Below are 22,303 nucleotides of genomic sequence, written 5' to 3' on the forward strand. Positions count from 1 at the left end.
AGGACCATGTCTACATTAAATATTGGAAACTGGAACTATCATGACTGGCTTAGAGAATGTTCTCTTGAGTAGAGATAGGGCAGCCTTTTTCCTCTAGTACAGGATAAATACTTCAGCCAAATAATGGATTATTAATGACTTATCTAATATTGAGATTAATAGGAAGAAATATTTAAAAGAACATACAGCAACTTGTTCATTCATGTTCTGTGAGATATGGGCCTTATGAGAAACTTCTAGTTGCTGTTTAAAAAGGACAGAAATCGACTATCTCCTCCTACCTTACTTACTGTTATGTTTTATTTATAAACCTAAGTGTTGTTCAGCATTCCCCCCCCCCCCCCCCCCCCCCAGTCATGGGGCTTGAACTCTGGGCCTGGGCACTGTCCCTGAGCTCTTCAGCTCAAGGCTAGGGCTCTACTGCTTGAGTCATAGCACCGCTTTCAGTTTTCTGGTGGTTTATTGTAGATAAGATTCTCATGAGCTTTCCTGCCCAGACTGGCTTTGAACTGTGATCCTCAGATCTCAGCCTCCTGAGTAGCTAGGATGACAGGCGTGAGCCACCGGCACCCCATCAGCGTTTATTCTTTTACTTTTCTTTCCTGTCTTCCTGCTTTCCCTTTCTCTTATTTTTAGGATAGAAATGAAGTGTAAAAGTCTGAAGAAATGAAAAGATTTGGCTGACATCTTTAGTTGGTTGGTAGAGCTAGGTTTAGCCAGGTCTTCTAGGGAAGTGAACTGCAGCTGTAGTGAAAAGATAAGGGAAATATACTATGTTTAAATTCTACTGGCAATTCTCATGTTTTATATTTTCTTTTAAATCCAAGATGACCTGGTTTATTTTATTTTATTTTTTTGTAGTACTGGGTTTGAACTGAGCGCTTGCTCAATTGGCCCTTTATTACTTTGAGCCATTCTCCAGCACGACTTCTTGCTCATTCTTGGAGTCTTCTTGTGGACTTTCCTGCCAAGGTTGGCTTCAGCTCGAAGCCAGCCCAGGCAGGAAAGTCCTTGAGACTCTGTCTCCAATTAACCAGACAAAAGAAAAAAAGCTGGCCTTGAGCTGAAGAGCTGAGGGACAGCGCTCAGGCCTAGAGTTCAAGCCCCATGACCAACAGAAAAATGAAAGAAAGAAAAAAAGCTGGGAGTGGAGCTGTGGCTCAAATGGCAGAGTGCATTAGTCTTGAGCAGAAAACCTCAGGGACAGCGTCCGGCTCTTGAGTTAGGGTCCTAGAACCAGCAGGCACACACCAAGAAAAGAAACAAAAAAACTTTTGCTAGGACTTGTAGGTTGTTTTAAATCTTGTAGGTACCACAGTATATAGTTTTTGTTGTTGTTTGTTGTTGTTTGTGCCAGTATGGGGCCTGAACTCAGGGCCTGCACGCTGTGTCTTTCTTCACTCAAGGCTAGCACTCTACTACTTGAACCATAGGCTTTTTGGTGGTTAATTAGAGATATGAGTCTCATAGACTTTCCTGCCTGGGCTGGCTTTGAAGCTCTATCAGATCTCAGCTTCCTTAGTAGTATAAGCTACTGTCGTTCGGCTCAGCATATGGTATTTTTAAAGTATTATTCTTACTTTGTGTATCTGCTTAAAATCAGAGCATGTAATAAGATACTTTTTGTAACTCAGAGAAAAAGATATGAATGGTGAGGCCCATCTGGAAATTTTTGCACAGTATTTCAGCACTTTGAGAATGCTGATATAAGCCTGGTGCCTGTGGCTCAACCTGCAGTCCTAGCTACTCAGGAGGCTGAGATCTGAGGATCATGGTTCAAAGCCAGCTCTGGCAGGAAAGTTAGTGAGACTCTTACCTTCAAAAAGCCAGAAATGGATGGCTTAAGAGCTTTCTAAAAGTATGAGGTCCCAAGTTCCAACCCAAGTACTATTAAAAAAAAAATGAACTGGATGTTCATGGCTCATATCTAGAATTCCAGCAGTTTAGGAATGCAGGTCGGAAGGATTGTAGTCACAGTCCACAAGATCCCGAATCCACTGGTGGGTGGGTGTGGTCCCGGTGTGTCTGTCATCCCAGCCACACAGGAGGCTCAGATCTGGCAGGTGGAGGAAGGTCTACAAACCCATTGCAGCGGGAAAGGTTCTCCTGAGCCTGTCATCCCAGTTATGGTAGCAACTGAAAATAGAAGAATAAAAGTTTAGGTTCCCGAGGACAAAAAGCAAGACTTTATCTCCAAAATAACGGGGGCTAAAAATTAGGTGTGGAGGCGTGGCTCAAGTGGTGGAAGACCTGCCTACCAGAGAAAAGGGCTCTGAGATTCTGATTTGTAATTGAAAAGACACTCTTACAGGGCTGCGTTATTTGTTATACAGGAGGACGGCCACAACATAGGCTACCAGAGATACTAATTTGATTTTAGTAAGTTTTAATCTTTAATTTTCTGGTGCTGCTACTGGGGTTTGAACTAGGGCTTGGGTACTGTCCCTTAACTCTTCTTGATTAAGACTGGTGCTCTGCCACTTCAACCACAGCTAAACTCCTGGCTTTCGTGGTAAATCAGAGCTAAGAGTCTCACAGACTTTCTTGCCTGGACTGGCTTCAAACCTCCATCCTCAGATCTTAGCCTCCTGGGTTGCTAGTGAGCTTGAGCCCCTGGCACCTAGTTCAGTTTTTATTTCAGTTGAAAATTGGTTTGTATTTCATAATCATAAGAAAAGTGGGAAGTGGCGCTGTAGCTCAAGTGGTAGAGCGATCGCCTTGAGTTGAAGAGCTGAGGGACAACGCCCAGGCCCAGAGTTCAAGCCCCACGACCGACAAAAAAACAAAACAAAACAAAAAAAAAACTATATAAAGAAAAGTGTTGGTAAAGATGTGTTTTGTCAATTTTAAATACTAATTTAGCAACCTTTCTGCACTGTTGGCATAGTAAAACAGTGCAGCTGACATATGGAAGATTGGGAATGTTGGTTCCTCAAAAAGCTGAACCTGGAATTGTCAGAGCACAGCAATTTCACTTCTACATATGCCCCAAGAACTGAAGGCAGCGATCATTCACAGTGACCACAAAGGTGGAAATAAACTGAGGCCATCACGAACAGAAAACAAAAATATTTGTGCACAGTGGAGTATTATTTAAGCATAAAAAGAAATGCAGTTTCATCACATGCTGTGACACACATGAACCTAGAAGATATTATACTAAAGAGACTAAGCTAGACACCAAAGGAGGATAGTGTGTGATTTCACTTGATGAATTTAGTTAGACACATTATATACCCTGGGCTGTATAGTGAGGTTGTTCACCACTTCCTCCCCACCCCCAGAAAACTTCTATGGCAGGCTGTACATACTGTCAGAATTGGGCATTTTCTTTTTGTAATTCCCAAGTGAGTACGGAAGGGAACATTAAGATTGAACTGAGCGGGACACCGGTGGCTCACACCTGTCATTCTAGCTGCTCAGGAGGCTGAGGTCTGAGGATCGCAGTTAAAAGCCAGCCTGGTTGGGAACGTCCTTGGGACTCTTTATGGCCAGTTTAATCACTTGAAAACCGAAAGTAGAGCTGTGGCTCAAAATGGTAGAGCCTCTGGCCTTGAGCAGAAAAGCTCAGGGACAGTGCCCAGGCCTTGAGTTCAAGCCCCACAATTGGGTAAAAAAGATTAAACTGATAAGGTTAAGGAGAGGACCCTAAAAAAAAATACCAGTTCAGTATTTAATATTAACATGAGCTGGTAGTATTATATCTACAGTCTTCCCTCCTTTGCTCTCTTGTTTCTTAAATGAATAATTTTTCAGGCCCATGAAACCTAACCGTGTGAGTGCGTGTGTGCGTGTGTGCGTGTATGCGCGTGTGCGCGTGTGCGTGCGCCTGCCTGCCTGCCTGCCTGTGCTGGCGGTTTCCTGTGCATCACTGCAGTGGGTAGAGCCCTTGTCTGGCTAGTGTGGGACCCAGCACAGAAAAGAAGAAAGCATTACCTGTAGCTAATATTCCTGTCTTGTAGTTGGTGTTATACATACCATGTAGGCCATAAGAGAATAAAAGGAAAGTTTTGTAAATAATAACTAAAATCCTTAGAATATTGGAAAGCTGCTGTATTTTCTGCCTGGAGACCAGGCAAGGAAGGTCAACTAACAAAATACGAAGGTGGGTTGAGTGTCCAGGTCTTTGCTGTGTCAGTGCACTGCAGAAAGTGATAAGGAGGGAGGGCTCCAATAGTGACCTTAAAATACTTTAATCAGAGAATTGCAGACATTTCACCCTTATTTTGATATGTAGACCTAACATATGAAAGTCTTAATTTAGCCAAAAAACTTTGAATATTGCTAAAAATAAAATACTACAGAAATTGACCTGAGGAATGATCTTTTTGGGATACAGTTTCTAGCTTGCAAAATTTCAAGTTTAATGAAAACCAGTTTCACTGTCTCAGTTGCAAAATTGATCTGGATAATGTTCCTCTGGGGCCAATCAGTCATAGCAAAGAATGGGATTGATTCTTTAAAAACACTGGAAGATGAAGGTGCAGAGAGAGGTTGTCTGTTTGAGAGTGTTTTTAATGGAATAATTTGTTGAAAACAAGGGCTTGAAAATGTACCAATTGCATCAAACGTTGGCATTGTTTTCTCAAGAAAAAAAATGACATCAGTAATGTGCCGAGTGCTGTTACTTGGATGGTACTGAGGGGCGCGATTGTCTCACTCCCACCCCAGTCTGACTGGGCGTGTTATCAGAGGCCACGTGACGGTCAGTGCGTGGCTAGCCTGTCAGAGCCGCTCAGTGTGGGAGGAAGGGAATGGATGGATTGCTGCATCAGCTCTAGTTTATACTTGAGTTTGAGGTCAGGCAGGATAACATAGTGAAGCCCCATTTCCTGCTGTTGAACCCTACCTGCTCAAGAGGATCTTTTAAGAGTTTAGATCTGAGAACACAGATGCTATTCTTAAATGCTGAGTACAGGCAGGCATCACCATGTCTGGTTTAGCTTTGTTGTTATTGTTTTTGCCAGTCCTGGGGCTTGAACTCAAGGCCTGGGCACTGTCCCTGAGCTTTCGCTCAAGGATTGCACTCTGCCACTTGAGCCACAGTGCCACATCTGTGTTTTTCTTTGTATGTGGTACTGAGGAATCAAACCCAGGGCTTCATGCATGCTAGGCAGTCACTTTACCACCAAGCCACAGTCCCAGCCCTGGTTTTTGTTTTTATTGGTCGTGGGGCTTGAACTCAGGGCCTGGGCACTGTCCCTGAGCACTTTGAGCCACAGCTCCACTTCTGGTTTTTGAGTGCGAGTTTTATGGTGACTTTTCTGCTAGGGCTGGCTTTGAACTGTGATCCTCAGATTTCAGCCTCCTGAGTAGCTAGGATTGCAGGTGTGAGCCACCAAGTCTTACTATGTGTCCTAGGCTGGTCTCAAAGTATTCGTCCTCCTGCCTCTGCTGCCTCAGCTACCTGAGTGCTGGGGTATACAGATACACACCACCACACCTGTCTTTTTGACTCTGTGTTTTATTTTCTTCATGTATGTCTAAATGTATGCATGGGAGGACTTACATGGTTAGCTGGAAGTGTCTTGCTTTATGTTCATCCCCCTCATTTCTGGAGCAGTTGATAACAGGTCAATGAGCAGATTAGAAATAACAAACGAATCAGTGAACAGGATGTTAGATCTGAGAACATTGTGCAGAAAATTGCAAAGAGAAAAAAAACAGAAAATTAGAAGACAAACAGCAGTAAGTATCTAGTGAGGCCCTGTACACACAGATTCCCACACATAAATCCTACAAAGGAGATAATGAAACATAAGAGGAGGCAGTATGCAGAGAGAGAATAGTTTGAGTTTTCTTGAGTTGAGGAAAAATACTTAGAAATTTTGGTTTAAAATACACAGGTTAGGCGTTGATGAAATATTATAGTCGCAGTGTTTGGGAGGCTGAAATGGGAAGCTCAAGAGGTAAAGGAAATCTTGGAGAGCAGAGCAGCGAAAAGGGGCTCAAACACACTGATTCTAAACATGAAGCAGTAGAATATGATTTTATATGAGCACCATATAAAAGAAAAATACTGACTAAAAAATTAATGTCTGATGTGACGTTGCTTCTGGATGTGTAAGGCAATGGTAACCTCATGTCCCGCTAGCCAACACTATGTCCATTTAGGCTGCTACAATAAAATAACTTAAATGATATTACTCTATAAAACATAAGGTATCTGGCAAGTTCAGTCTCATGTTTGCTAGCAGTTTTGATGGCTGCTAATAATTTTTTCTCTGCCTTTAGATTAGAAGTTACTTAATTCCTGCGAACTACCAAACATCTGCAACGTGTGACGGAAGCATACCAGTTGGATAACTTGATTTTCACAGCAGTCTTTTTTGGTGATACTATATATTTACAAAGGGAACTCTGGGCCAGATGTAGTGGCTCATATCTGTAATCTCAGCTACTTGTGAGACAGAGATCAGGAAGCTTACAGTCAAGGACCAGCATGGGCAAAAAGCAAGAGCTTATCAATGAGCGTGGTGTGGTGGTACAGGGAGGCCATAAATAGGCGGGTCATTGTTTGAGGCCAGCAGAGTCAAAAGTTAGACATCTTACCAGAACAACTGAAGCACGGGGGAGGAACATCTCCATGGGGTATGGCTCTAGAGGTGTGCCCAGCAAACACAAGGCCCTGAATTCAAACCTCAGTACTACCAAAAGAAAAGAAAAAAGAAAAGTGGTACATGGTATATTAGCTGCACCTTACCAAATGAGAATAATGTCTAGATTCATATTAAAGATACTAATAAAATCTCAAGCACGATTTTATTCACCCAAAGTATTAGCAGTAAATTCTGGTGTTCTGTTTTGTTTTAATAGTATTAATCACAATGTAGTACATTTGATTTATTTCACTTGGTTTTTTTTTTTTTTGCCATTTTTTGTTATTATAAAGATGTGTACTGAAGTTCACTTTATTTCTTGAGATAGGGTCTCAAACTCTTGGAGTACTGGGATTAAAGGTCTGTCACCACATCTGGCTAATATTCAGCATTGTAATCCTATGGCTTGTGTTTTTATTACATTCTATCTTTGATTTTTCATTTTAGGATCGAAAGTTAACTAAGTCTGAAAGGCAGAGATTTAAAGAAGAGGCTGAAATGTTAAAGGGTCTTCAGCATCCCAATATTGTCCGGTTCTATGATTCCTGGGAATCCACAGTGAAAGGGAAGAAGTGCATTGTTTTGGTAACGGAGCTCATGACATCTGGTACCCTTAAAACGTGAGTCCATCCTTGATACGGAAGCTACGAGACATGGGCACATTCCTTACTCCTGCCCCTCCAGTTACACCTTTCTTGCCCAGCACGTAGAGGAGGGACTCCTCTTTCTAGCCATTGTGATGTGTGTTTCCCTACGCAAGTCCTCGGTGCTTAGTGATATAATGATTTATTGATAACTCTCTAAATGAGAAGGTATTGTAGAATAAACCTAGTTAGTGGAAGTAATACTGATTGGATGGCCAAGAGACCAGAAATCAGATAGCAAGATAGCCCTCTAGTGGTTAAAGTGAGTAAAGTGACATTGCAGTTTATTGATAACCCTTACTCTTTCTGTCACCTGCTACACCTGCAACTGTTATATTGGCTGCAAATTGTACTTTGATGATTATTACTAGAGAATACTTTTAAGCCCTGTTCCGAATAGCATCAGATCAAAGCTGATATAGTTAGACCTTTCGCCCTTTCAGGGAACTGGATAACATGCAGAAATTCCCTGTTATCTGTTGTCAACAGCTTTAGGTAAGAGTTGGAGTTGCAAGTTTTTTAGAGTATCTGTTTTTACAGGGAGGAGCTGTAAGTTACATGGTGTATACATTGGTTATTACGGAAGGACTGAACTTTTTTTTTTGGTCAGTCGTGGGCCTGGGCACTGTTCCTCAGCTCTTCAGCTCAAGGGTAGCGCTCTACCACTTGAGCCACAGCACCACTTCTGGCTTTTTCTGCTTATGTGGTGCTGAGGAATGGAACCCAGGACCTCATGCATGCAAAGCAAGTGCTCTACTACTGAGCCACCTTCCCAGGCCCAAGAACTGAACTTTTAAAGAGTGTTACAATACCATCCTCCATTTCTCCAGGTTATTACTGATTGAGCTGATTGACCCTAGGTATTTAGGCAAGGTATTTTGTCTCCTGGATATAGCAACGTGTGTGTGTGTGTGTGTGTGTCTGTGTGTTTGTGTGCGTGCACGCGCTGTGCCATTTCACACTCCTGACTAGCATGTTGAAAACCTGAAGATTATTTCTCACCTTCAAACCCTGATTTTTCTATCTAACTTCTCCAGTCCCGCTTATGGCAACACCTTTCTTCCTCCTGGCCACTCACACTTCTGTAATTCTCACACCTGTGTTCTGCCCAGCACTATAACTAAAACTTGAGGTAATACTTGAATGAATCAAGGAAAGCTGTAGATGTACACTTAATAGATATAGTATACCCAGGCTTCTGTATCTGCATCTTAAGTTTCTTTTCTCTGGTTTGGATATATCATTGGTTGTAAGCATCTTTCAGCAATGGTGTGCTGTTTAAAAGTCTGTAAAACCAGCTCTCTAGCAGGTAGAGATAGGAAGTTCACAGGTCCATTCCAGTCTGACAAAAAGTTAGTGAGAGCTGTGTCAAAGAACAAATTGCGTGTGTGGGAGCACATATGTGATCCCAGCTGTACCGAGCCTGAGCCCAGACAGAGCAGCACCCTCGCGGCAAAAGCAGACAGGCCTGGAGCATGACTTCTATGCACCTTGAGTTCCCTTTTACACGAAAGGTAGTTTACAAAAAGTGTGTTTAGAGGGTATTTTAGGTAACATAGGGTGTGGAGCCCCTGTGGAATAACTGACCTCCACCAGCTCACTAGCACGTGGAGTGTTCTGACACTGTTTCAATACCTATCCAAGCGACAGCGATAAAGGATCATCTCGGATAAAGATAAAAGAGGAGGTAACTCACAGAGCTAAAGCTGAAACAGGAGCCCATCCTTTCCTAGTCCCGGGATTGCAGACCAGGCAGTGTGAAGGAAGTGGGGACGTGTTACTGTCCAGGTAAGGATGAAGGCCCGAGAAGCCACAGAGAGAAGAATTGGAACTTGGCTGGTGTCCAATCCTGAATTATCCCCCGAGAGGGAAAACTGTGGCCCAAGCAGTGACAAGTACAGGGAGTTTGGCCTCTCTCCCTAAGACCAAAGATGAGAGCAAAGATGTCAAGAAAAACAAATTCCTGTCCTTTCTACCCCACTTGCCTGTCTAAATGAATGCTACTGGTGTTCCTAGTTCTTTTTCCTTCTTTGCTGGCACATGCAGATGGCTGTATAATAGAAATTTATACTGGTAAATTACACCAGTAAAGATACTATCCGTGAAAGCAGCTAAAGATACAAGTCAGAATGTGAGCCCATAAGTGCTAATATAAGGATGGCAGGGAGCATACATGGAAGTGTGTATAAGGAGAAAGAAAAGTCACCGAAGCCAAAAGGATGGAAGAGGACTGCATCACAAACAGGCCAAGAGCTCAAGGACTTTTAGGAATATCAACAAATCATTAGCTGAGTGCTTTTGGCTCACGCCTGGAACCCTAGCTACTGAGGAGGCTGAGATCTGGGGATCTCAATTCCGAAGCCAGCCCGGGCAGGAAAGTCTGTGAGACTTGAAGCTGCAAATGGAGCTGTGGTTTAAGTGGTAGAGAGCTAGCAGTGAGCAAACAGCAGCTCAGGGACTCAACCAGGCTCTGAGTTCAAGCCCCAGGAACAGTACCCAAAAAAGTTTTAAACACACACACAATGCTGTTTTTAATCAATTTTTTTCTTTGCTCTGTTCCTTTTTTTTAATCTCCATTTTTTGTATTTTATTAGTACATATTATAGTCATACAGTATATAGGGTTTTATTGTGATTTCCTTGTGTGTGTGTGCGCGCGCATGTGCGTGTGTATGTGCGCATGTGCGTGTGTGTGGTACTAGGGTTTGAACTCAGGGCCTTCCACTTGCTAGGCAAGTACTCCACCTCTTGACCCCATCCTCCAGTCCTATTTTGGTGTGTGTGTGTGTGTGTGTGTGTGTGTGTGTGTGTCTGTCTGTCTCTGTCTGTCTGTCTGTCTGGGGCTCGAACTCAGGACTTGGGAGCTGTCCCTGAGCTTTTGTGCTCAAGCTACCACTTTGAGCCATGTCACCATTTTCAGCTTTTTGGTAATTCATTGGAGATAAAAATCTCACAGTACTTTCCTGCCTGGGATTCCTTTGAACAAGGAACCTCATATCTTAGCCTTCTGAGTAGTTAGAATTATAGATGTTGGACACCTACGCCCAGCCGATTTTAGTGGTTTTTGTTTTTTGTTTTAGATAGAGTCTTTCATTTTTGCCTCTGGTTGTTCTCAGACCATGGTTTTTCCATTCCTCCCATCAGCAGAGCTGGGATTGCAGGTCTATTACATACACCATGCCCAGCTTATTTTGTTGAGATGGGGATTATTTATTTATTTTTTTTTGCTCATGCAGCCTTGCACTGTAATCCTCTGAGTCTTGGCCTCTTGAGTAGCTGGGATTTCACTGTGAGTTATCTTTTGGATTTAGTGGACTCACTTCCCATTTCCCTTTTGAAAGAAAGGGTCTCACTATGTAGCCCAAGCTAGCCCTGAATGCAATGTGTAAACCCCATGCTGGCCTTAAACACCTGATCTCCCGTAGTAATGGAATACAATCACTTCAGAACTAATTTTAAGGAATTCCTTTTGTGCTTTGTTCTCAGACTTTCTTACCAATTGCAAATTAAATATTTTTCTGTAATGTTTGGATCCTGCTAATGATATTGCCAACTTGACCACCTAGTTTTTAAAGGAAAAGCTGGTTACCTAATACCGTAACTGTTCAGAGGAAAAAGTATGGAGATGACTTTGTCTTTGAATAAGCCCTTTTAACCTTACCAAAAAGTATCCCTCAACTTCATATTCTCTTTTCTGGTACGCTAGAATTCAGTGGAATTCTTCAAAGCAGCAGTGCTATCAGTGATAGCCTTTTGGTGTTCTTTGCCTCTCGCAGGTACCTGAAGAGGTTTAAAGTGATGAAGATCAAAGTCTTAAGAAGCTGGTGTCGGCAGATCCTAAAAGGACTTCAGTTTCTACACACTCGCACGCCACCTATTATTCACCGAGACCTTAAGTGTGACAACATCTTTATCACAGGTCCTACCGGCTCCGTGAAGATCGGAGACCTGGGCCTGGCGACCCTGAAGCGGGCTTCTTTTGCCAAGAGCGTGATAGGTAGGTTTCCAGTACGTCCCGGAGCCTGGCTGGCCTTCTGATGTTACTTGTATTCAGAAACCTGATCCTGACAGAATTTTGGACGTAAAACTAATGTTCAGAAATTTATAGCTTGAGGTCTGGGAGGTGGCTGAGTGGTAATACAGCGCTTGCCTTGCAAGCATGAGGCCCTGGGTTCAATTCCTCAGCACCACACAAGCAGGAAAAGTTGGAAGAATAGAATAGAAAGGAAGAACTTTATAGCTTGACCCCCTGGTGCTGAATTCTGCTTATATGATGTGAGCTTCTTCTTTTTTTTTTTTTTTTTTGGTTGGTCGTGGGGTCTGAACTCTGGGCCTGGGCGCTGTCCCTGAACTCTTCAGCTCAAGGCTAGCACTCTACCACTTGAGCTACGGTGCCACTTCCGGCTTTTTCTGCTTGTATGGTGCTGAGGAATGGAACCCAGGGTCTCATTCATGCAAGGCAAGCGCTCTACCACTGAGCCACCTTCCCAGCCCATGATATAAGGTTCTTTACGTATCACTTCCTTCACTTGAAAATGGAATTTATATATAGCTTTTTTAAATGCCCACTAGATATATCTTCGAAAATGCCTGTTTAAAACTGTTTGAATATACAGATGACAGTTCATTCTGAAAAGCTAATTCTAACAACTTTTTTTTTCCTTATTCACACCCTTCAAAGTGATGTATCTAAAGCATACTTCTCAGTTTTATTCCCCTGGACATTTTGGAGTGGACACCTGGGAAGGGCTGGCTTGTACATCCTGGGGTTACTTAGCAGCATTCAGCACCTGAAGCATACCCTTTGTCCTCAGCCCCTGATGGCTACAACCAGATTGTCTCCGGACATCGTTCCCTCTTGATGTAGAACCTAGTAGTTAGTGAGCATCTGTGATGGGAAGAAGGAGGCAGGAACCACTCAGACTTCATTATGCTAGTCAGAGCCAGAGAAAGGAATGTCTGCTGTGATAAGTTTTCCTCGCCTCTAGTGGCTATTGCAATTTAAAAACCTGAAATCTTCACTCTCCTGTCTCTCTGAAGCGATAGAACAGCACCTAACAAACCCTGTTTTATTGTTGTTGTTATTATTATTGTCAGTTGTGGGGCCTGAACTCAGGACCTGAATGCTAACACTCTACCAGTTTGAGTCACAGCACCACTTTGGTTTTTTAATAGTTGGAGATAAGTCTCACAGGGACTTTTTCGCCAGGGCTGGCTTAATTAATCTCCTTAATAGCTAGGATTACAAGTGTGAGCCACTGGGCCCAGATCCATTATTTGTTAAATGGGCTAGAATCCTAAGTATATTAATAGAAAAGCCATAGAACACCAGTAAATATAAAAATCTGTGAAACAGTATTATCCTTGGAAATTTCATTATGTGTGTAATTTATTATACAACGAGTATTAAAATACTAATAAAACACTAACAAGAACAGTGAAAAAAAGTATTTGAAGTTGAATTTTATTTTCCCATCTTTACAGAAAACACTTCTTTGATTATCTGTGGCATCTTAGAGTTTTGATTTTCTTTGTCAAATTGACTAAACTTGTTTTTAGAGTAATTTGAGGTTTAGAGTCTTAACCATTTGGAAGCATTGTAAATGCTAGGCTTGTGGGATGATATACCCTTTGAGTTGTGTGTGTGTGTATATGTGTATGTGTATGTGTATGTGTTTTCCCGTGTTTGTGTTTATGTTCGTGTTCTACAAAATCTTCCTCACTAAAGTTCTTGTATCTTCAGTGAGGGATGGTGAGTTTATAAAGAGGCTCCAATGAGTGGCCTTATAGGCGGTTATATTATTATCTTTAAAACACACAGGAGCTGGGCCCCAGTGGCTCATAACCTGTAATCCTAGGTATTCAAGAAGCTGAGAGCTGAGAATCAGATGGACTATTATGAGCAAGTTAACTATATTTGTCTTACAACTACCATACACTAGAGGGCAGACAAGTGTTTAATTTTCTTAAACCAGCTGCTTGTTTTATTTCTTGAGACTGGGTCTCAAGCTGGTCTTGAACTCAGGATTTTTCTACCTTAGCCTTCCAAGAGCTGGGATGTTCCACTGCACCCCGTTAATCTGTCACTTTATACAGAGATGGGATTTTCATTTATCTCAGCCAGATCTCTGCTTTGACATATAACTAATGGGAGGGAGTTTCTTTTAAAGAGTGTATAAATAATCTGACCCTTTTTCAATTTCTTACAAAGGTCTTAGCATGAAAGATAGATCTATTAGATACATAATGGGACAGGCTGAAGTAAGGTCATTTTTTGTTTTCCTTCTTGCTTTTACCCTTTCTGATTTCGTCACCCTGAAGTCAGCTCTTTGCTTGTCCCCTGTAGTAACATCTGCAACTTGTGTGCTCACACTTAATTTTCTTAATTTAAGGTACTCCAGAGTTCATGGCTCCTGAAATGTATGAGGAGAAATATGACGAGTCCGTTGATGTTTATGCTTTTGGGATGTGCATGCTTGAGATGGCCACCTCTGAATACCCGTACTCGGAGTGCCAGAACGCAGCGCAGATCTACCGCCGCGTGACCAGTGTAAGTCTCCCTGGAACTGCAAAGGAAGACAGTCATGGAGAGCATGCTGGGTCAGGTGTGGGGAGGGGAGGGCAGCTGTCATGGGAGTGTGAAGAGGAGCCCACCTGTCCGCAGGACTTCACACTGGCATGGCAGGCACATTACCTCTAGAGCCCATCTCAGCCCTTGTTTGGCTGTTTGTTCTACTTCTGGTTTTTCCTGGTTAATTGGATATAAGAGTCATGTGGATCTTCTGGTCTCAGCCTCTAGGTCATTGTTCTGTGTGCATACACAAAAGCTACCTACTTGGACTCTGCGTCTTCATTCACTCTCCCTGTGAGCCCAACCCCTTCCCACTCGTGCTCACCCCTGCCACAAAGCCTGTTCTCCTTGCTTCCCCTACCTCAATTCCTTTCGATCACTGGGATTCTTTATGCTGTGTTTCACATACAGTTAGAGTGTATTTCTTTTTCTTTTTTTTTTTTTTTTGGGGGAGGGGGTCTAGTCGTGGGGCCTGAACTCTGAGCCTGGGCGCTGCCCCTCAGCTCTTCAGCTCAAGGCTAGTGTTCTACCACTTGAGCCACAGCACCACTCCCAGCTTTTTTTCTTTTTGCTTATGTGGTGCTGAGGAATCGAACCCAGGGCCTCAGGCATGCAAGGCAAGCGCTCTACCACTGAGCCACCTTCCCAGCCCAGTTACAGTGTATTTCTATATTTTCCCCTTTCTGTTTGCTTCCCCTTCCTACATTTCCCCTTAAGACCATGCTTTGTTTGTACACTTATATAATTATATATACAAGGGTCTATGTATATTCGTGTCCTTGAAGTATGACTTTTAGATCTAGCAAAAATATACTATATCTACCCTTTTGAGCTTATCTCAATATAACATTAAGTATTAATTTAAATATTAGCATAGTGGGTTGTAAGTGAGTTACTATTTTCTTCATCCCCTTCCCACCCCCCTTGTTCTAGTACTGGAGCTTGACCGTAGGGCCTGGGTGCTGTCCATGACCTTTTTGCTCAAAGTCTACCACTTGAGCCACAGCTCCACTTTCAGCTTTTTCAGTGGTTCATTAGAGATCAGAGTCTCACAGACTTTCCTACTGGGGCTGGCTTTCAACAGATATCCTCAGGTCCCAGACTCCTGAATATCTGGGGTTACAGGCCTGAGCCACTTGTGCCCGGCTTATTGGCTAATTCTTGTTGGTAGAAATTACCATTGTTAGGAGGATATATTTAGTAGTGAAATTATGTTGTCTTTTGTTCTGTTCTTTTGAGTGACATTTGCCTAAGGACATGCAAGAGAGAGAATAGAGTTAAAAAACAGATTTTTTTTTAACGTAACACTAACATAAACTTTAACTTTTCTTGTTTTTGTTTTTTCTTTGGTCGGCCATGGGGCTTGAACTCTGGGCTTGCACGCTGTCCCTGTGCTCTTCAACTCAAGGCGAGTGTTCTACCACTTGAGACACAATACCACTTCCAGTTTTCTAGTAGTTTATTGGAGATAAGAGTCTCAGGGACTTTCCTGCCCGGGCTGGCTTTGTACCAAGATCCTCAGATCTCAGCCTCCTGAGTAGCTAGGATTACAGGCGTGAGCCACCAGCGCCCGCTGGACTTTAAAGTTTTTTATTTTTTGTTCTTCCTTTTTTTTAACTCTGGGCCTGAGTGCAGTCCCTGAGCTCTTCAGTCCAAGGCTAGTGCTCTACCAATAGATCCTCAGCACCACTTCCCATTTTCTGGTGGTTAATTAGAGATAAGAGTCTCAAGGACTTTCCTGCCCGGACTAGCTATGAACTGCCATCCTTGGATCTCAGGCTCCTGAGTAGCTAGGGTGACAGGCCACTGGTGCCTGGCTTGTTCTTTTTTTACAAGGAAAACTTTGAAGGAAAACAGTTAGGGAATGTGTGTAACATAAGTAGAAGATACCCCAGAAAGAAAGATTTCAAAACATACATTCTGTATGGTCTTCATTTCACACAGAGAAACTGTATGGCTGCATCCTATACTTGTCTCCTTGGCCTAGTGACCTTGAAACCTGTGTGACTGGTGGAGGGAAGGTCCACGTGGTATAGTGGTGTACCTAGCACAAGCTTTTTCTGCTATTAAGTGCAATGCAAATGGCATCCACTTTTTATGTGAGCGAGGCTGGGGCAGGCATCAGCTCTCATGTATCCCGAGAGCAATGAGCCGTGGGTGATCCCGGACATACTTGTTTCCTTTGATAGAGGTAGCTCAATTAGGCAGGGTATTTTCCAGTGGGGTCATATGGTATGTTCAGATTCCTGTAAACTAATGGTTCGTGTCAGTAAGAATCTGGCCAAATCCAGCCCCGTAACAACCAAGTTAGAAATAATGGGGATTTTAATTACTTTGTTTGTGTAATTTGACTTTGTTACTGATTTGATTCACCTTTGGAGTACAAAAATTGAACCCTCTATCTGGGGAAAACTGGATTCAAGTCCTTAGGGTAAAATTCCTTTTTGTTCTTATATAACAAATTATAATTACTGTTTGTTTAACAGAAAGAAGTGAGACAATCCTGGCAGATAGTGTTTGAAGATTAAGGGACCTTACACGCCGTCTTGCCCGTGGCTTCTGGGGTCTGAGTCAGTCGCAGAGGCACGGGCCGCCCTACTGTGACTTAAGGTTGAAGGTGACGGTTTGGGCATCCTCTCTAATAATAGAAATGCTATAGAACAATTGTGACGTTCTTTAGAATTCTTCAGGACAGCTCATTTTATCAGTCCCAAATTTTGGTCAGTGATTCATCAGGCAATAGATAATAGAATAAAAACTTAGAGAGTAACATAGAAAGGTATTTTTTTATACTGCATTTTATATTCCAACTTGACTGAATATTCTGGTGTCTTGGAAGTAATTCCTGTGCTAAGTATTAAAAGATTCACAGAATCTTTGTAATTGCTGCCCCCCATGGTAGACTGTTGCATAACTTGAGGTAAACCCAAAAGAAGCCTACCACTTAACTGGCTAAAAAAAGAGAGAGAGTAGAGTCTTTTGCCAGTTGAAATGCACATCTGCTTGACTGGAGGGCAGTAAAGGCATACTGCCAGTAGGAACAAGGCTCCAGGACTCACTCAACAGGTGACCAGTTTTCCGGACACACTAAAGGTTCTGGTGTCTTGGAAATAAGGGTATTAAAAGTATTTATTCATTGAAGAGGTACCTAGTTTGGACTCTGGGGAGATGGGTAGAGATGGAGGGAGTCATGGAGTGAGGTTTTCCATTCCATGTTAAGGACATGAAGAAGCACAGAAGCATGAGCTAGAAACAACATTGACTCAGTCACCAGGAAATCTGGATTCTCACTTTGGCTGTACCAGTAATTAGACCCGTACCCCTGTTGGTGGCATTGTGGGTTGTAAGGGTGATGCAGTGTGGAGTAGTAGATGCCCAACACCCATTTAGTAATCACCAGCTGAAGACACAGATGGATTCTGACTTTGACATGGGCCACAGTTGTCTCCTTTCAAGTCTTATTTAAGTCTTTCTAAACATGTATTCCTGCATCTGTCTTGGAGATGTGGAAATAATCACTTACAATAATGTGATGTCAGATGACTGGCACTCACAGTTAAGTGTCAGCTGGGTGGGCCACCCGTGGTGTGGCGTCCTGTTCTAGAGAGGGTTGAACCAAGGAGGCACATCTCAAATGAGAGGGGGCTGAGAATACAAGGTTATGTTTTTGTGTATTGTTATTACAAAGGGATGTACAGAGTGTTACAGTTTATGTAAGTCAGGTAAAGAGTCCATTTCCTTTTGGTCATGGTCGCCTCTTTCCTCATTCTCTCCCAGTTTTTCTCTCTCATCCCCACCCACAAGTTGTACAGTTCATTTTCAACATAGTGGGTGTCCAGTGAGCACCCTTATTCACTCTCCACTTGTAATGTGATTTTGAGAGCTAGCAAGCCAGTAAAAATCTTATTTTCCTGGACAGAGATGTTTGGCTATAGGAGAAATAAGAATACCAATAGCAGAACTGTTTGCCAGCTGTTTTTGTAGCATTTATCTTCAAGAACTCATCGACAATCATAGTAGTTCTTTTTTTTGTTGTTGTTTGTTTTTTTGTCGGTCGTGGGCCCTTCTGGGCGCTGTCCCTCAGCTCTTCAGCTCAAGGCGAGCACTCTAACTTGAGCCACAGTGCCACATCTGGCTTTTTCTGCTTATGTGGTGCCAAGGAATGGAACCCAGGGCCTCATGCATGCAAGGCAAGCACCCTACCACTGAGCCACCTTCCCAGCCCTCATAGAAGTTCTTAAATGATCTGGGAGAAGAGACATCTTAGATGTCTCTCAGTACAGGTTCTGTTCTGGATCACACCAAGGGAGAAGTGTAGGAGAAGCCTTATGGCCTAAGCCTGTAATCCCAGAAACTCAGGCAGATGGAGGAGGGTCAAGGTGCCAGGGAGATCCTACCGGGGAAGAAAAATAAAACAGAAAGATGTGTGTCTCGAGGTAGAATGCTTGCCTAACAAGCATTTGGGTCCATGGGATCTACCTGGAAAACTGAAATGTGCTTATGCATGTGAAGGTTTTTCTTAGAAGGTAAAGGAAAATGACGTTTTCTTTGCACTTTAATATAAACACACACTCCGAGAGAGTAGAAGGCAGTTGAATTTCACCCTTGTAAAATGAGTTTGAGTTGAGTTCAGCTCACACTAACTAGTATATCATAGAGTGAAGTAAGAACTCAACCAGAGCATTATAAGGGCTGCCGGGTGTTCTTTTGGCTACGTGTTCTGAAATCACACGTTATTGGATTCGATCCCCACTTCAGAACCAAAAACCACAGTTGAATCTGATTTGGGCTCGGGGTGTTTTAGTAAAGGGGTTTCAGGTAATGCGCCAGGCAGGACTGAGGCGGGACGTGCTGTCATGAGTGAAGCAGGAGGTGGAGCTTTGAGGAAAGGGAAGTCTGCCTTTGCCTTTGCCTGGCAGGGGAAGCAGAAGGAGCCAGACGGGGTAGTGTCTCTGCCTTTCCGAGTGGAGTGTTGTCCACAGAGCCGACACAAAGCCACAGTTGTTGCCTGACAGGAGCGAGCTGGCGGAAGAGCTGGGTCAGCATGGGGCCCGTGCCTCCTAATGCAGGGCCATGCCTGCTCATGCTGTAGGCTGAGCTGCTCTACGGAGTTTTTATTTTCCCTTATTTTTTATTGAATTGGGAGTCTATTTATGGTCTTTCCTGATGGATTTCACAAGGAAAGATTTTTGCTCAGTATTTGTCATTGTAAATTCTCATTGCTGCTGTTGCCTGCAAAGAGATGTACATGAGGTAGGTAAGAATTTCTGGTCTATGTAAAAGGTGTGTTAGAACTTGCTTTTTTGATAATATGTATAGAGAGTTTTGGTAAAAGTACTGAAGTAGTTAACTTTAGAATGCCTTTTTTTGGCCGGGATGGAGGGGCGGTCGCTGTTTGTCAATTCTAAGTGGTTAGGAAAGGTTTGATGATTAGGGGGCGTGATGTTGTTATAAGCCCACTGTTCCAGCACTTGGGTAGATAGTGAGTGTGTGGCCAGCCAGGGTTTCACAGAGACCCTGGAGAGAGAGAAGAGAGGGAGGAAGTAAGGAGGGAGAGACAGAGAGATACTTTGAAATTGATCTAAATCTTATCCTAACGCATTTGAAACTGAAGCCTTTAAGAAGCAGAAACTTGGAGATTAAACCAGAGAATTCTGTATTATGATTCACTTCAATTAGTTGGCAAAGAAATCAAAGTCTATGAAATGTGTGCACATGGATTTTGTAGGTCAACGAAAGCAACCTGTTTGATAAACACACCAAGTCTTGATATGCTGTAGGCACCCCAGAAACCCTGGAATTGGAAAAGCCAGGTACGGGGGCTGGGAAGGTGGCTCAGTGGTAGAGCGCTTGCCTTGCATGCATGAGGCCCTGGGTTCGATTCCTCAGCACCACATAAGCAAAAAGAAAAAAGCTGGAAGTGGCACTGTGGCTCAAGTGGTAGAGTACTAGCCTTGAGCTGAAGAGCTCAGGGACACCCAGGCACAGAGTTCAAGCCCCATGACTGGCAAAAGAAAAAAAAAAAAAAAAAAGGAAAGAAAAGCCAGGTACACCAGGAGCTGCTGGCTCTGAGGGAGTTAATGACAGAGCTGTGTGCCCTGCCTTTCTAAGTGAAGATTAGTTTTCCTCAGCACGAGTTAGAGCCGGCCAGCTGATCTGTCTGGTTTTGCATTTTTCACTTTATTCAGAAGAGTGGGTAATGATTTGCTTTAAGTGGCTAGGTTAGAAGTAGGGTAAGGGATGGAACTTGGAGGATTGTGGGGCTCTTGAAATTGACCTTCATCTTTGTTCAGGTATATATCAAAGTAAAGAGGAGTAAGGTTAGAGGAAAAACAAAGGGGAGGAGGTAGCAATGCTTGATAGGAAATGTATTCATTACTTTGCTCATGTAACTGTAACTCCTCTGTACAGTATTTTTACAATAAAAAACATATAAGAAAAGAGGAGTGGGACTGGGAAGGTGGCTCAGTGGTACAACGCTTGCCCTGCATGCCTGAGGCCCTGGGTTCGATTCCTCAGCACCACATAAGCAAAAAAGAAAAAAAGCCGGAAGTGGTGCTGTGGCTCAAGTGGTAGAGCGCTAGCCTTGAGCTGAAGAGCTGAGGGACAGCGCCCAGGCTCAGAGTTCAGGCCCCACGACCGGACCTCCCAAAAAAAAAAAGAGGAGTAAGGTGATATTTTTACCATTAAATCATTTTGTTGTCATTATTTGGAAGCCTGTGATTATGATGATTATGTAAAAAAATGACCTTTTTCTTTCTGGTTTATGTCCCAGGTGACTTTTCGGTGGGTCACTCCAGATTGTATGTATGTTCATGCACATCGATATGTTCTTCTTTAAGGAATTTTCTTTGATAATCAGGATCTGGGTGAATTTTTTTTTTTTTTGGGGGGGGGGTCCGGTCGTGGGGCCTGAACTCTGGGCCTGGGCGCTGTCCCTCAGCTCTTCAGCTCAAGGCTAGCGCTCTACCACTTGAGCCACAGTGTCACTTCCGGCTTTTTTCTTTTTTCTTATGTGGTGCTGAGGAATCGAACCCAGGGCCTCAGGCATGCAAGGCAAGTGCTCTACCACTGAGCCACCTTCCCAGCCCCTTGAACTCTTGTATTCAGTGTCACTAGGTGGGAATTAGGAATGTGACTTTTCTGTTTTAATCCATGTTTTACTAGATGGGAATTAAGAATCAGACTTTTTTTTTTTTTTTTTTAATTTTTTTTTTTATTTTTTTATTTTTTTTTTATTTTATTTTTTTATTGTAAAGCTACTATACAGAGGGTCACAGTTACATGAGTGAGGTTATGAGTACACTTCCTCTTGAACATTGTTACCCCCTCCATTGTTTTCCCCCTACCATCCCCTCCCTCCCTCCCTTCCCCGAGGTTCTTTTTTTTTTTTTTTTTTTTTGATTGTGATTAAATGATTACATAATTTCAAAGTCACAAGTTCATTCTAACTTCCCTGGAGCAAATTGTCTACCACAGTCTGTAATATATAACAGTGTTCACATGTTATATACCATATTTGTGATCAGCAGCATGAGGATATTTAGTAGTGGTTCAACCAGATGAGCGGGAGTTCTTTGTTTCTTAAGTCCTGTTAGTTTTGTCGTATCACTAACCTTTTGGATTTAGCATCCACTTATGAGGGAGACCATGTACCGTTTGTCTCTTCGTTCTTGGCTTACCTCGCTCAACATGATTCCTTCTAGCTCCATCCATTTCCCTGCAAATGCCATTATTTTGTCATTTCTAATGGCTGCATAATATTCCATTGTGTATAGATACCACAATTTTTGGATCCATTCATCTGTGGTGGGGCACCTAGGTTGTTTCCATATCCTAGCTATTGCGAACAGTGCTGCAATAAACCAGACTTTTTTTATTTTAATCCATGAGTCATTAGATAGGAATTATCTTCCATCTACTTACCTCTCAGATGATAGCATTTGGTTCCCACATCCTTTTTATGTTTTCTACCCATTGCTGGAAGCTCTTGTTTTGGTTTGTCCTGGGGCTTGAACTCAAGGCTAGTGCTCTACCACTTTGAGCCACAGCTCTACTTCTGGCTTTTTTTGTGATGGGGGTTGAACTCTGGATCTGGGCGCTGTCCCTCTGCTCTTCAGCTCAAGGCGAGAGCTCTACCACTTGAGCCACTGTTCCACTTCCGGTTTTCTGAGTGGTTTATTGGAGATAAGATTCTCATGGACTTTCCTGCCATGGCTGACTTTGAACTGTGATCCTCAGCTCTTAGCCTTCTAGCTGGGAAGGTGGCTCAGTGGTAGAATGCTTGCCTCTATGTATGGGGCCCTGGGTTCAATTCCTTAGCACCACATAAACAGAAAAAGCCGGAAGTGGCATTGTGGCTCGAGTGGTAGAGCGCTAGCCTTGAGCTGAAGAGCTGAGGGACAGTGCCCAGACCCAGAGTTCAAGCCCCAGGACAAACCAAAACAAGAGCTTCCAGCAATGGGTAAAAAACCAAAAAACGCATGACCG

General features: G+C 43.0%; 1 protein-coding gene across 1 annotated transcript in view; it reads left to right on the forward strand.

The window, feature by feature from the left end:
* Nucleotides 1–6,442: 6,442 nt before the first annotated feature.
* The window catches only part of LOC122102922 (serine/threonine-protein kinase WNK1-like), a gene marked incomplete at its 3' end in the record, with an annotated part of 33,111 nt that continues 17,250 nt past the window's right edge, over nucleotides 6,443–22,303 (forward strand). The window contains 4 exon segments of the mRNA XM_042673541.1: nucleotides 6,443–6,484; nucleotides 7,047–7,219; nucleotides 11,019–11,239; nucleotides 13,635–13,792. Of these exon segments, the coding sequence (XP_042529475.1) occupies nucleotides 6,443–6,484; nucleotides 7,047–7,219; nucleotides 11,019–11,239; nucleotides 13,635–13,792 (594 nt within the window).

The sequence above is a fragment of the Dipodomys spectabilis genome, unplaced genomic scaffold, assembly GCF_019054845.1.
Source record: "Dipodomys spectabilis isolate Male_0828 unplaced genomic scaffold, ASM1905484v1 ptg001012l, whole genome shotgun sequence".
Lineage (NCBI taxonomy): Eukaryota > Metazoa > Chordata > Mammalia > Rodentia > Heteromyidae > Dipodomys > Dipodomys spectabilis.